At 42.2% G+C, this 13,613-nt stretch overlaps 1 protein-coding gene across 3 annotated transcripts in view; it reads left to right on the top strand.

Moving 5' to 3' along the window:
• Positions 1-11,199, top strand: part of LOC128895775 (histone demethylase UTY) — a 74,439-nt gene extending 63,240 nt beyond the window's left edge. For all 3 annotated transcript variants that reach the window (XM_054158673.1, XM_054158674.1, XM_054158675.1), the window contains 9 exons: positions 4,539-4,722; positions 5,394-5,609; positions 5,743-5,898; positions 7,823-8,009; positions 8,096-8,410; positions 8,485-9,921; positions 9,994-10,249; positions 10,402-10,739; positions 10,826-11,199. In XM_054158673.1, coding sequence (XP_054014648.1) covers positions 4,539-4,722; positions 5,394-5,609; positions 5,743-5,898; positions 7,823-8,009; positions 8,096-8,410; positions 8,485-9,921; positions 9,994-10,249; positions 10,402-10,739; positions 10,826-11,038 — 3,302 coding nt within the window. In that variant the 3' untranslated portion in view covers positions 11,039-11,199. The remainder of the gene's footprint in view (positions 1-4,538; positions 4,723-5,393; positions 5,610-5,742; positions 5,899-7,822; positions 8,010-8,095; positions 8,411-8,484; positions 9,922-9,993; positions 10,250-10,401; positions 10,740-10,825) is intronic.
• The last annotated feature ends 2,414 nt before the right edge of the window (positions 11,200-13,613 follow it).

Here is a 13,613-nt window from a genome sequence, read left to right as displayed (position 1 = left end):
GCAATGGATTTTTGCGATTACTTGATTAATTTTTTAATTAATTTTTTTTTTTTAAGAACAGTACCCATCTAGCGAGCGCTCAGGGTGGCCAGACGCCTTAAAAGTTTCACAGGTGTAGGTGATTCATATACAAATTTCACGACTATCTGCCGAATCAGTCCCGAGATATACGTCAAAATAGGGGTCGATGAATCTACTGTTCGCGCGCGAGAAGAATGGATCTGGAGAGGAACGCGTACGTGGCATCGATCCGTTAAAAATTTGAACATTTGAACGTTTTACAAAGAAGGAAACGAGACAAACACATCGGCAAACTTCAAATTTATTCGAAGCCTAGGATTTTGTCCATCTCTGGTAAAAATTGCGATACCGTGGAGCCGTCCCCCTTTTTTTTTTTTGTTATGTAGCGTCTCGGTTCTAAAAGAGCGGTGCAATGTAAGGGTCTCTAGATTTTGCAGTTTTCACAAAGCAGAACCGTCGCAGAGGGTTTTTGTGGACGGGCAAAGTGGGTCAGTCGTGCCGCTTGACCTGTATAATCTTTCGATTCTACTTGCCGTGTCACGTAGTAGGCACTACCTCGTTAAACGGGTGTCGGTTACCTTCGCGCCAAACCTTTCGCATAAATTTTGCCTTGTACTATCATCAAAGTATCTCAAACTTTTTCGAATCACTCTGAACAGTCGTTTCACCACAATTCTTTAGGGCGCTCATTGCAATAGAGAATCAATTTCACCTTATATTGTTGTGATATTGCGTGCGAGGTGAAACAATTACTTTTACAATGTCCAAACTATAAGTGTACAACTTTATTAATAATACTAGTGGTAAGATTGAGTTCTTTGCACGAATAGGTATTCTTGCTTAGGACGTTTACGAGCGACTGACTCTTTACCTTTAGGACATACATCACATGTATAGTATATTATAGTATCAATCATTCCATGTCCCCTCCTTTTTTCTCACCTAAGGTTAGGTTCACACCTAATTGCAAATATTGATCTGCATATATATCATGCTTTCCATGTTCAACATATTAAGCAGTCAAATAAAAACACTACCGATAGGATGCAGCGATGGTCCACCGATTAAAGCGCTCGACTACCGATCTAGTGGTCACGAGTTCAAATCACCGTGGCCTTACTTTTCTATTAAAGTATTCTTTATTATTAAAATCGATTTTAAATAGCTTCCAGAACTCCGGAATAAAAGCAGGAAAAAATGTACGACTCGAGTAGAAGTAGGCACGATTATCAGGTTCCCACGATAACGGTTTCTCTTGGATTGGCGTTTTTAGTGCATCGCAACGGGAGCGACGCACGAAAGCTCGGCCCGGAAGGTAAACAGCCATAAAAGCGCGTGGCACAATGCACCCAGGGAACCGAAGTGGCGATGTTTACAACGTAATTACGCCGACATAATAATCACGCGACAATAAAAAATCGCACGCGTTCGCGGAAATAGCCCGAGTCCCTCTCGTTCTTATCCTCGACGATTATCCCTTCGGGGCGAAATACGCTCTCGGGGTACCTCGGGTTGCAATGTTGCGCTGGGCAATCCGTGTCGGAGCTAATTTATGAAGCGTACGAAACTCCGCGGACGACGCGAAAAATGAAGCGAAATAAAAATAAAAATAAAAAGAACGAAAAGAAAAGTGGAGACTGTCGAACCGGTCGCTGCGCTGACACGCGAGGTGCCGTAAACAGGTTGTAAAAGAGTCTTGGCACCGTTTGGGGACCCTATACAGTTGGGTGCCTCTACAGGGTGTCTCGAGATTAACTTCACTTTGTTATTTTACTTTGTGCAAGCAAAATTTTCAAACAGTTATTGCGCATCTGGTGGAATCTATTTCAAAACATCAAGGCTAGGCTAATAATAGCATTTATTTAAAAACCTGCACTGTAAATACGTAGTTATCTATACTCGTGAATGCTATTTGATTTGAATGCTATTTTACATTTTCAAGTAGAGTATATATATATATTTTATTGAGGAATCTACTTTTTCGAAGAATTTTCTTCCCCAATTTTTAATTGTACGCAAACGACGAACTGCTAGGGCATCGATTCTTCGATTTCACTGGATGGTTTACGAGACAACCGACATAATTCCATTTAGAATCGCACCGTGCACAATTTAAGCATCCCGTTTCGCGATTGTGTAACAACTTGTTGCAAAACTCTCGTTTTCCCACGGCACGTGTTTAATTTAGACAGCGCAGCGGCGCAGGTACGCGAAAATTACCGCGATTAAAATTGCGTCGAGTCCCATGGAAAATGGTGATATTGCAAAATCGGTAAACAACGAGGATTCCCTTCGTTTACAATTTTTCTCTGGCACGAGTTCGTTCCATTTTGGGACAATTTTGTAATAACTCTGTTCCCACAATTTATGCACGCTGTAGTCGACAATGCAAACATTTACTGGAATCGTTTGTAAAAATGTTCTCAATTAATTATCGAATTAGGTATACAAAGTGGTGCAGTAAATATTGCAGATTAGTCTGAAAGTATAAATATTCGATAGGATTATTCTCATCACTGGTTATGTAATTGCCGATTGATTTATGTAGAAGCATAATAAAGGTGTCCTAATAAATGGGAGATAATAAATAAATAATTACAACAAACGACGCCCGCGAAAGTCTGAAATCTAAACTGTCCAAAACAGCGTAGCCTTGTCATCGGCAATAAAATTTTTAGCCAGCCAAGCAAATCACCTCCTCATCAATAAATCTGTTAAAAAGGAATAACTTCCACCGATTTTGCTTCGGCCCTCGTTATACAACATCGTCCCGAGGAAACTGTTAATGGAATCACATCAGCCTTCCGAGCTCTATTTACACTGGCGAGCCTGAACTATCTACCTTTCTAACCTCTGCAGGAGGAGCAGGTCTATCCACGGCGGATAATAATGAACGAAAGAACTGGAAAATAAAGGTATACCGTTACAGCTAACAGCTGCCTTCAAGGATGGCACGTACACGCGTACCCCATGCACCTACTTAGACCCTACGGCTAAAGAGCAGCTAGGCCATTCCAACGAGAAACCATAAAATTTCCAACTGCGATAGGAAAATTATTCAGAATAAAAGACAGACGCGACAGCATCTTGGTAAACGTTTGGAATTAATTTGCAGAAAAATCGACGTGTCCTCTAGGCTCACAACTGTCTCGAAGGACGGATATTCCTGTCTGCTTGAATCTAAAATAAGAGAACAATTATAGGTCACTGCTAAAGGGGGCCATAGATCTTCCAATTGAGATCGAGAAATTATTCAGAATAAAAGACAGTCGCTAAAGCACCTTAGGAAAATTCTGCAATTGACTCGCAAGAAATTAGACGCATTTCCTAGATTCACAGCTGTTTTCCAAAGATTAGAGAATATTTACACCGTTCCAAAAGGAGCCCATAAACGCTCCACCTCCAGAAATTATTCAGAATAAAAGACAGTCGCACGTCCTGCGAAAGATCCAGCAATTTGTTTGCAGGAACTTACTGGACGTGGCGGTCAGGTCCACGAGACTGGCTGTTTTCCAAGATAGAGGCTTCCGCGGGCTGCTTCTACGCCTATGTTTATAGAGGGTTGTAATTCGAGACCGCCTCGAAGGGAGAGGTGGGGTAAAAGTGGCTACCCTAGCCTATACCTGCGAAAATCTATTCAGTTCTATACTCGTCTAGTGTCGAGGCAACACGTCCCTCGGTGATCCACGGGAACGTTGGTCCCTCGGACTTCTTAGTCTCCGTTCGAAAGCTACCCCTGCGTTCCCAGGGGGTCCTGGTGGTTTCGCGCTCGAATTAGATCGCGACAGTTTTCGTGCGAGGTGGTGACGCAAAAAATGTACTCGTCTACGAGTGGTCGGCGAGATGGACGTTAATTGGACGAGCTGGTCATCTGGAATAGGCCAGGTAGACACCGGAAGTTAGCCAGTAGCACGTGCTGCGGGACCTTCGATCGAAATTGAAGCGGGCTTAGTAGTTTAAATTTAAAGGAAATTTTGTAGAATATGTTCAATTATTATTGGTGTAATTGTGCTACACTTAGGTATGTGATGGTTTGAGATCCAGATACTGAAAAAGTGAATTCAGGCATTTCTAATATTTTACCTTCGAGTGACCTTCGAGTGATCTCTGATCAGAAGGGTAGAAACCGTCGTCGAATGCAGAGGGTTAATAGAATTAATTTTGAAAAGAGAAACGAATAGAATGCAAGCAGAAGAATGTCCGGATCGAAAGGGTTAATCCTTTGCACTCGAGGCCTGTTTTCTGGTATCTGCCAGCAACTCGAGATGTTTCTTAGAATTCTATTGCCATGAAATCTAAGCTATCTAGATTTCAGAATAAGGTCACTTTTACCTCGTCGACAATCATTTTATCGCCACTTGGAGCTCCAAAGAAATGAAACCTAAAGAAACATTAGGTATTGTAGATTCGCTGCGTGAAACCTAATGGTGACCGAGAGTCACCTCTCGAGTGCAAAGGGTTAATCGTCATTCAAAGATGGAGCTCGATGACAATTTTGCCTATTTGTCGTTTTGCAGGATGGATGTACCACGTTGTTGACTGTACCGTGCTGGGTATAACGAGACAGCAGAAGCAGGCGATCGCTATTCACTGCCTGCAAAAGTCCATCGAGGCGGAACCGAAGAGCGGGCAAAGCCTTTACCTGCTGGGCCGTTGCCTCGCCGCTTCTGGAAAAGTTCACGATGCATTTATCGCTTACAGGTAACGTGTTCCGGCGTGGACGGCGCTAATCTCGAAATTATTGCGTTCGTGCATTCGAGCCTCGGATACTTTGTTAAGCCTCTTAGAGGACGGGAACGATCTCCGTCGATGGTGAAATTCCTGATGCGAGCTTTAACGTATTCGCGTCTTGCGCCTTTGAAAAACGATCGTTCCGCGGGAATTTTGCGCGCGATGTGTTTCGCAACTACGGACAACGCGACGATGGAGCACGAGAGAGGATTAGCGTCGGCCGCGGATAAATCGCGCGATTAATTACCATTGACGTTTTGATCTTGGCGATCGGCTGTACGTTTTCTATTTATCCAGGCGAAAATGTATTATCTTAAAGACATTCTTTTTTTTTTTCAATTTCCATGGGAAAACGTTGGAGCTTGACTCTATTATTAAATTATTTAAATTCGAATATTTCTATATACACTTTTGTAACTTTTTAATTCAATCATTGGATGAATTATAATTATATTTTTATATATTGTACAAGATTAAGTAATAACTTTCAAACAATCAAACATTTTGATTAAATTGAATAACTCTGTTGAAGAAGAATTTTTAACAAAAAACTGTAAATATATATATATACGTAATTGTATATCCTATATCCTTACAATTTGTATATTTATTACCTCTAACGAATACCGTGATGATTGCAGAAATTCCGTGGAAAAGTCCGAAGGGAATGCCGACACGTGGTGCAGCATAGGCGTTCTGTACCAGCAGCAGAATCAGCCTATGGACGCGCTGCAAGCCTATATATGCGCGGTACAATTAGAAAAATCCCACTCGGCTGCTTGGACTAATCTGGGCATTTTGTACGAAAGCGTTAGCCAACCTAAAGACGCCCTGGCTTGTTACGTGAACGCGTCCAGGTAATGTAAACATCACACGGCGAAACGATGCGTTAGCATTCCGATGAAAAAAGTATGAGGTGCACATTGGAAGCTCGCCTGTCCACGAATTCCGAAGCGTATTGTAGTAACGATATATCTTTCTCCTCTCCAGGGGTAACAACAATACTCCAAATTGCACGGGCTCACTGGCGGGCCTGGGTGGCGCCAAGTCTGGTGGCAACACCCCGATGAACCCATCTCTCCAACAGAGGATAAACTTCCTGCAGAGTCACCTGAGCCAAGCACCGATGCCTTCCGTCGCTACCAAGTAAGTTCGATTCGTCTTCTTCAAAATCTCGGTGTACACGCACAGCGGAACCTTGATAAATTACCATTTACAACGCTGCAAATTTCAAGCGCCATCTATTAAATCTAATTTTCCAAAATTTAATCTCGATTCGATGTCACCCAGCTCCGATCTAAATTTTAAATTCTAATTTTTTGATTCTAAATTTTCTGCGATTCGTCAAGTTTCCACTGTTACGCGCCTGTAATCAATGACCAGGAATGAGGAATAACGATCAAAGGTACCCGAGGATATCTTAATTTGAAGTCGATCTTCATCAAATGACATTATTTTTATTTTGAATATCATATATCGTTGAGAGCTCTCTTCGATTGTTGGTTCGTTCCAAATTGGAGCATGCGTTGCTTGATTTCTTCGCAAAGTTAACCATCGAATCCGTTCCCTGACACGTTTTTCGGAGCTGCCTGGGCAGAGCAGAAGTGCCAGACGGTTAAAAAGGCAATTCTACATCCGATAAACAAGAATGAAAACAACTATTGTAACTCTCGTGAATAATAGTTATCGACTTTTTTTATTCAGTTGCAATAGTAGCATCAATCTTAGGCAAGGTAATCGAGAGACCTACCACTGCACTGCTTCCTCTATTGTTTTAAGAGAAACGAATGAATATATATATATATATTTTCCTTTGTCAATCTTAGACTCTATTAATTAAAATTTGCTTATGTTAGATGGTACCACATGAAATTCCCGATATTCGATCAGGTGAATCGGTAACAATAACCGTCCGTTAAGTCAGCAATCTAAATTAACCGTTTTCGTTATCCCATACTTTTAATTACTTTACGTAATTTAATTTTACAAATGTGAATATTTGTTACGTATCGCCCATCCTTTAAATTAAATTCCCTCTCCCACAATTTCTCTGTTACGTAGGTCGTCTGAAAATTATTCAAAGTAAGAAGACAAAACGTCGCTGAAAAGTATTTATTTAAATCTACTCGCTCCTCCTTTTTTTCTTACTTATAGGTTTACCCAGGGGTTGATTATGGTTCTTTCTTTTTTTTTTTTTAAGCGAATTGGTGGCATATCTGGAACGTTCCCATTTCAACTCAAGAAAATGGTGATTTCATGTGATACGACCTAATTGATTTTTTATTGAAAAAAAAATCATTAAGCATTTTTAAATTTTGGAGCAGAGCGTATGAGCGGGACCAGCCTCGAGCGGAGGGACAGGGGAAGGGTTAAGTGCGGACAACTTCGATGCAAGCCGCTCGGTGTTTCGGCGAACTCGTAGCGGTAGTCGACACTGCGTGCGGAAGAGTTTTTCACGCGCTGAACATATGTGTTCGTCGAACGCGCGTAAGGCGTTCACCGCACGCGGTCCACCGATCGAGTGAGCGCCTCTTAGGCCCCGATAGTAATACGGTGAGCGATTTTGTCGAGCGCCCATCGGCGCAGACAGCAGCGAAACGAATAAACGCGTTAACATACGACGGAATCGCAATTTTTTCATCTCTCACATTGAACAGAAAACTTCAGAACCGACCTTTTCAATGCTGATTTTGCTACTGGAATATCTAATTCTAGTTGCATGATTACGTTAACCTACTGCATTCAAAGATTGGTACACTTTACGAGGCTAGACACTGTGTCGAGAAACATATCTCTTATTCACGGTTTATTCATTGAAAATCATTCACGTGCCATACTCTCTGACCGTTTCTACCAGTGAGTGAACATTGTTTTATCAACACTAGCGAATTGTTCTCGAGGAGAGATAAGAAAAAAAGAGATCGAACACGAAGGATCTCCGATGCTACGGAAAATGCTCACTGTAAATGCTCACTATAAATGCTCACCGATCCGTGTTCTGAATGACCGTCGAAAAGCCTGTGAACGTGTATCAGGTTTCTTAACGTGCGACGTTTTTGTTTTCGTCAAGGAGGCGGCAGTTGCCGTCTATAGAGGAGGCTTGGAATTTGCCCATCAGCGCTGAGATGTCTAGTAGGCAGCAGCAGCAGCAACAACCACCCACCGGACCAGGCTACAAGTATGGTACTACGCCTTCTGGACCGCCACCCCCTTATCCCCAAGGACAGGGACAAAATCTCAACACGAAAAGATTCAAGGTGAGTCTTAACCTCCTAGGTATAAAATATCCAATGAACCATCGATGTAATTCACTCTCGATTAATCTAATAATCACTATTTTCAGCCAGGGGAAGAACCAATCTCTCCAAGCACGCAACAAAGGCCACCGCCATTTTACTTGTCGTCCCAGCAGCTCCAGATGCTGCAGTTTCTCCAACAGAATCATGGAAGTCTGACGCCTCAACAGCAGGGACTGCTTGCCCAGTTACAGCACCAGTATAGGTCAATGCAACAGCATCAGCAGCAGATCAGGTTGCAACAACAGCAAGCTACGCAGAGAGGCCTGAGGCCTGGACAACCTGGCTATCCGACTGGATACAATCACGCGCAGCTGGGACAGCCCGGTGTCATTAAAAACTATGGGATACCCCAACAACCGGTAACTATTTCCTAAGAATCGACACGTTGAGTTACCTTCGGAACGAATATACATAATCTTACCTTTTGACGCAGTTGCAGCAAGGTGGAACCGTGGCGTTGCAAACAGGCTTCTCAGACTCCAACGTTGGTTATAACACAGCCGCAACTGGGAACAGCCAGACGCCAGGAATGCCTTACAAGTCTGCCTCCGATTCGAGTTTTTCACAGAGGCAACTGGCGTCCGGCCAGTACAACCAATACCAGCCTAATCAGTACAGCGCCCAAGGTTACACTCAGATATCATCGACCACCAGCAACTACCCGGAAGGTTCCGCGGGGAACAAAGATCTAGGAGTGACGGATCAAGAATTGCAAGCTCTTTTGTCGCAGAAGGACATCGCGACGACATTGGCGGAAGACCTACTGAAACACTTTGGCTCCGAAGATTTGGACGTGAAGGAGGAAGCGCCAAGTATCATGAACAATGGCACCCTGAGCTCTGGTCCGTTCTCGCCGTCGAACTTGGAGGAAAGTAACGAGAAAATCAAAGAGGTGAAGCTGGAGAAGATGGACGATAGCCAACCGTCGTCCACGTCGAAGCTGGAGACGTACGAGAAGTCGAAGACTCCGACCCAGACGGTAGAGACGGTAAAATGCGAGGCGACGTCGAGTACAAATAAAAGTGAACCGACCGCTCGAATCGAGCCGGTTCTCAAATTGGAAAGCTTGTGCGAATCGCAGCCCGATCAAGAGCTCAGCATAGAGATGGAGTCTAAATGCGTGATCGATGCGTGCAAGGGTCAAGGGTTGAAAGGTGTACCGAACTGCTCGATACTTAGCGATCGTTCGCCACCCCCAGCACCGCCTGATCCACCCAGCCAGAGGCTAACCAAGGAACAACTCTTACCTCCGACACCTAGCGTTTACTTAGAGAACAAGAAGGACGCGTTTAGTCCACAGCTCCAAGAGTTCTGTTTGAAGCACCCGATAGCTGTGATCCGAGGTCTTGCAGCCGCTCTGAAGCTAGACCTTGGCCTGTTCTCGACGAAGACGCTGGTGGAGGCCAATCCCGACCACGGGATCGAAGTCAGGACGCAAATGCAGCAAACCAGCGACGAGAACTGGGACCCTGTGATGGGGAGGAAAGTTTGGGGTTGCATAAGTCATAGAAGTCACACGACCATTGCGAAATACGCGCAATACCAAGCATCGAGCTTTCAGGAAAGCTTGAAAGAGGAGAGGGAAAAGGCTCAAGGTATACACACTTCAAATTTATCCGATTCAGATTCCAAGGACAGCACTGGTGCTGTCAGAAGGAAGAAAAACGCGTTCGGTTTGGCGGGGAGACCGGGTTCAAAGATGCTGCGATTTGGGACCAATGTAGATTTATCGGACGAAAGGAAATGGAAACCGCAGCTTCAAGAGCTGATGAAACTGCCAGCGTTCGCCAGAGTTGTTTCGGCTGGGAATATGCTCAGTCACGTTGGCCATGTTATTTTAGGCATGAATACTGTTCAGCTGTACATGAAGGTACGTACTTTATTATTTCGCGTGTTAGAATTTGGTCCTAATGACATCTTATATACTCTTATATATTCATAGGTACCCGGTAGCAGGACACCTGGACACCAAGAGAATAACAACTTTTGTTCCATTAATATCAACATCGGGCCTGGAGATTGCGAATGGTTCGCAGTACCTGACGCATACTGGGGCGTAATTTGTACTCTTTGCGAGCGGAATAACATCAATTACCTTCATGGTAGTTGGTGGCCTTCTTTAGAAGACTTGTACGAGGAAAATATTCCTGTGTACAGGTTTCTACAAAGGCCAGGCGATCTTGTCTGGGTCAATGCAGGTGGGTAGTCTATATTCGCAATTTATTATCACTTAAAATGAATGACACCGTAGAATAACACAGATAAAATAATTTCGTGCTCTTGAATTTACACTACAATTTAAAAAAGAAATGGTCGAAGCGTTTTAAACAAATGGAATTTGTTCTCTTAGGTTGCGTACATTGGGTTCAAGCCGTTGGTTGGTGTAATAACATCGCATGGAACGTAGGTCCTTTGACAGCTCGTCAATACCAATTGGCAATCGAACGTTACGAGTGGAACAAGTTGCAGTCGTTCAAATCCATTGTACCGATGGTACACTTATCCTGGAATTTAGCTCGAAATATCAAAGTGTCGGATCCTAGACTATTCGAACTAATTAAAAATTGTCTGCTAAGGACAATGAGGCAGTGCTGCTTAATACTAGAATTTGTGAAAAGTAAGGGCGTAGAAGTTCGATTTCATGGACGAGGGAAGAACGAAGCGTCACATTATTGTGGACAATGCGAGGTAAAATATTCGACAAACGTTCATTCTTTTAAACGAATTTATTAACTTCTAAGGAATTACCGAAATCGTACTTGATTTTGTTACAGATTGAAGTGTTCAATATCTTGTTCATAAGGGAGCAAGAGAAACGACACGTAGTACACTGCATGGATTGTGCACGAAAGCAATCTCCATCCCTCGAAGGATTCGTATGCCTAGAAGAATACAGAATGCGCGATTTAATGGACGTTTACGATGGATTTACTCTGCACACGTCCCTAACCACTCCCTCGTCGGCTCAGTCTAGCCAGTCCTCCTGAGGATACATGCAACACAGATATTTGGACTTCTTGGGCACTCTGCAGTGACTTTGTTAGTTCATTGTCTGTGTTCGAAAAAGGAACTTTACGATAAGCATTATTCAGGTACCTGAGAGCTACTATAAAAAAAAAATGGGGAGAGGGAGAGTGAGAGAGAGAGAGAGTGAGAGAGAGAGAGAGAAAAGAAAGCAAATGAGGTTAGGAAATTTGCTGCGTTGAACCATTTCCATGACTAATTTTTTAAGACACGCACAATATTCGATATAGTCACTGGAGCAATCGAAAGTTTTTCAACATCCTGACAATTAGTTAGCACTATTTGTACAAACGGTTTAGATTAATGGCCCATACTCGTATAATTTCGAACTCGCGCGATACGTGTAAAAAAAGAAAATTATTTCTAGCTCTTGGGTATGTAAAGTCGAAAGTTAAGGAAATAAAAGAAACGAGAGAAGACTGCCTTTATGCTTGTAAATCCTTTAATGGCATCGCCGTGCGTAAGCTTCGCGACAAGACACGCCGGGACACGTAAATTATCATCGAACGCGTTTCTTATCAGTGTCGTGTCAGAGTAAAGAACTGCGAAAACTAGCATTTAGGCGTACGGTAATATTCGTTTCTTCGTTGCTATCGTTTTCTTCGATCGCGTGTCTCAAAATTTTCATCGAAACGCGATCCCAAAAAAATATAAAAAACAAAATGGAAATGGAAATGAAAAAAAAATACGTAAAAGAAGTTCATTGCGCGCGAGAAAATTCACGGAAATGTTCACTGCCAATTACGAATATGTTAAAGGATTACATTTAGTCCAAAGTGATGAAGGAGGGGATAAGCTGTCGTTAACTATTATTACGGATTAGAGTACGGTTGTAAAGTATTGCGAAGCTGCTCAAAACATACTTGTACATTTTTGTAAACAAGCGGATCGAGACGATCATTGATTTCTTATGGAAGTGGCGAGGATATTAAACATGGTTACGAATGTCTTACTGCCAGTGACATTGAATTGCTCAAGCAGCAAGGTGGTGTTCTCATATCAAGCTTGAGTCCTTTTGGAACAATTATTATCATTACGCTTTTCTACCATTTCGTGGATGACAGAACAGGAAAAGGATACAAGCTGTACAGCGGTGGCATTCGCGACAAATATCTCCCCACAGAATTAATCAATTATTGTGTCATTGCGGCTCTAACATATTTGTATAGTAAAACGTATGGTTTGTATAGCAATTACTAAGGTATAACTTCCGTGTTTAGAACGAAAGAAGGGAGACACGTGCTGCGAACAGCTTATAGAACGGCGTTTCTCAATTTATAGTATCGTGATCATTCGTCGCAAACGAGGAAGAAGAAACGCGAACTCGGTATCAGAATTTAGAAATCATGTATAGATTTACTTTTAATCTTTGCGAATCGCGAAATGGTTTAAGGAGAGGGAGATATTTATTAATTCCGAATGAATTCGTATCAATCAATTTTAATTGATCTATACAACTTATGTAACTAGCAGTGGAGACATACAAGGATCGTCAAACCCGGATCATTTATTTAAAATACTATTTATCTTAATTCGATCGTAGAATATTTAGAACAATTTTATCGATTCTAAAGGCGGTGCACGAAAGATTCAGGATCAACGTCTGTCTAAAGGGGAAAAATTGGGAAACGCTGATGTATAATCGTCGTGACAGCGAAGTAAATCTTAAGGCAAAGAAATATAAAAAAAAAAATATATATATATATAAAACGTACCTTCAACTCAGTCTCGTCAATTCACATTGGCGTTTAATAGCGCCAAATGTACGTGCCAGAAGAGAGGAATAGAAAACCCATAAATCTTACCTACCGCAAGTGTATAAATAATCCAATTCTTGTTCCGCCGAAAAGATGTATTTTCGCAAACGCGTGAAAGAGTGGGAGAGAAAGGGGAAAAATGATGTCCGTACAGGTCGTAATAAGATCATCGGGAAAACGATGTATTTTTGAAAATCCTAGAAATGCTAGTTCCGCCGAGTTAGTTGACGACGAATAACAACCGCATTTCTCCTTTTATATACACGCGACCAATTTCAACGTTGCGTCATTCAATTGCAATATATACATACGTATATATACATATAATATATATATATATATGCGTGTGTGTAATACTGGTTTCTGGAGAGTGTCAACACGCGCTGTCTATGATAACCGAGTTGCCGCAAAATACATTGACTGCTCTAGGCAACTATCCTCACTACATTGATTATTAACCTATTCATCACCACTTGTATTTACACGCAAGTGTGCTACATTATTAAGCAATAAGTAGTCCATGATTATGATTAGTGAATAATCATAACTCATTAATTCACTAATCATCAATCGTGATCTATAACAAATTAGACACGATTAGCTCTGATAGATTATAAATAATTGATTCACAATCTGACAATTGTGAATGGTAATTACAAAAGCAATAGCAACGTAATCACTGCTCAATTCTGGTCTACAAACGAGCACTTGCAGTGGGAATAGTAGTCTCTGTCAGTGAATTGATTTTGCTCCGACTATACGCGATCCCCACGGGTTCAGA

This window comes from Hylaeus anthracinus, unplaced genomic scaffold, assembly GCF_026225885.1.
Source record: "Hylaeus anthracinus isolate JK02 unplaced genomic scaffold, UHH_iyHylAnth1.0_haploid 5, whole genome shotgun sequence".
Lineage (NCBI taxonomy): Eukaryota > Metazoa > Arthropoda > Insecta > Hymenoptera > Colletidae > Hylaeus > Hylaeus anthracinus.
This window is presented reverse-complemented; position numbering and strand designations above follow the sequence as displayed.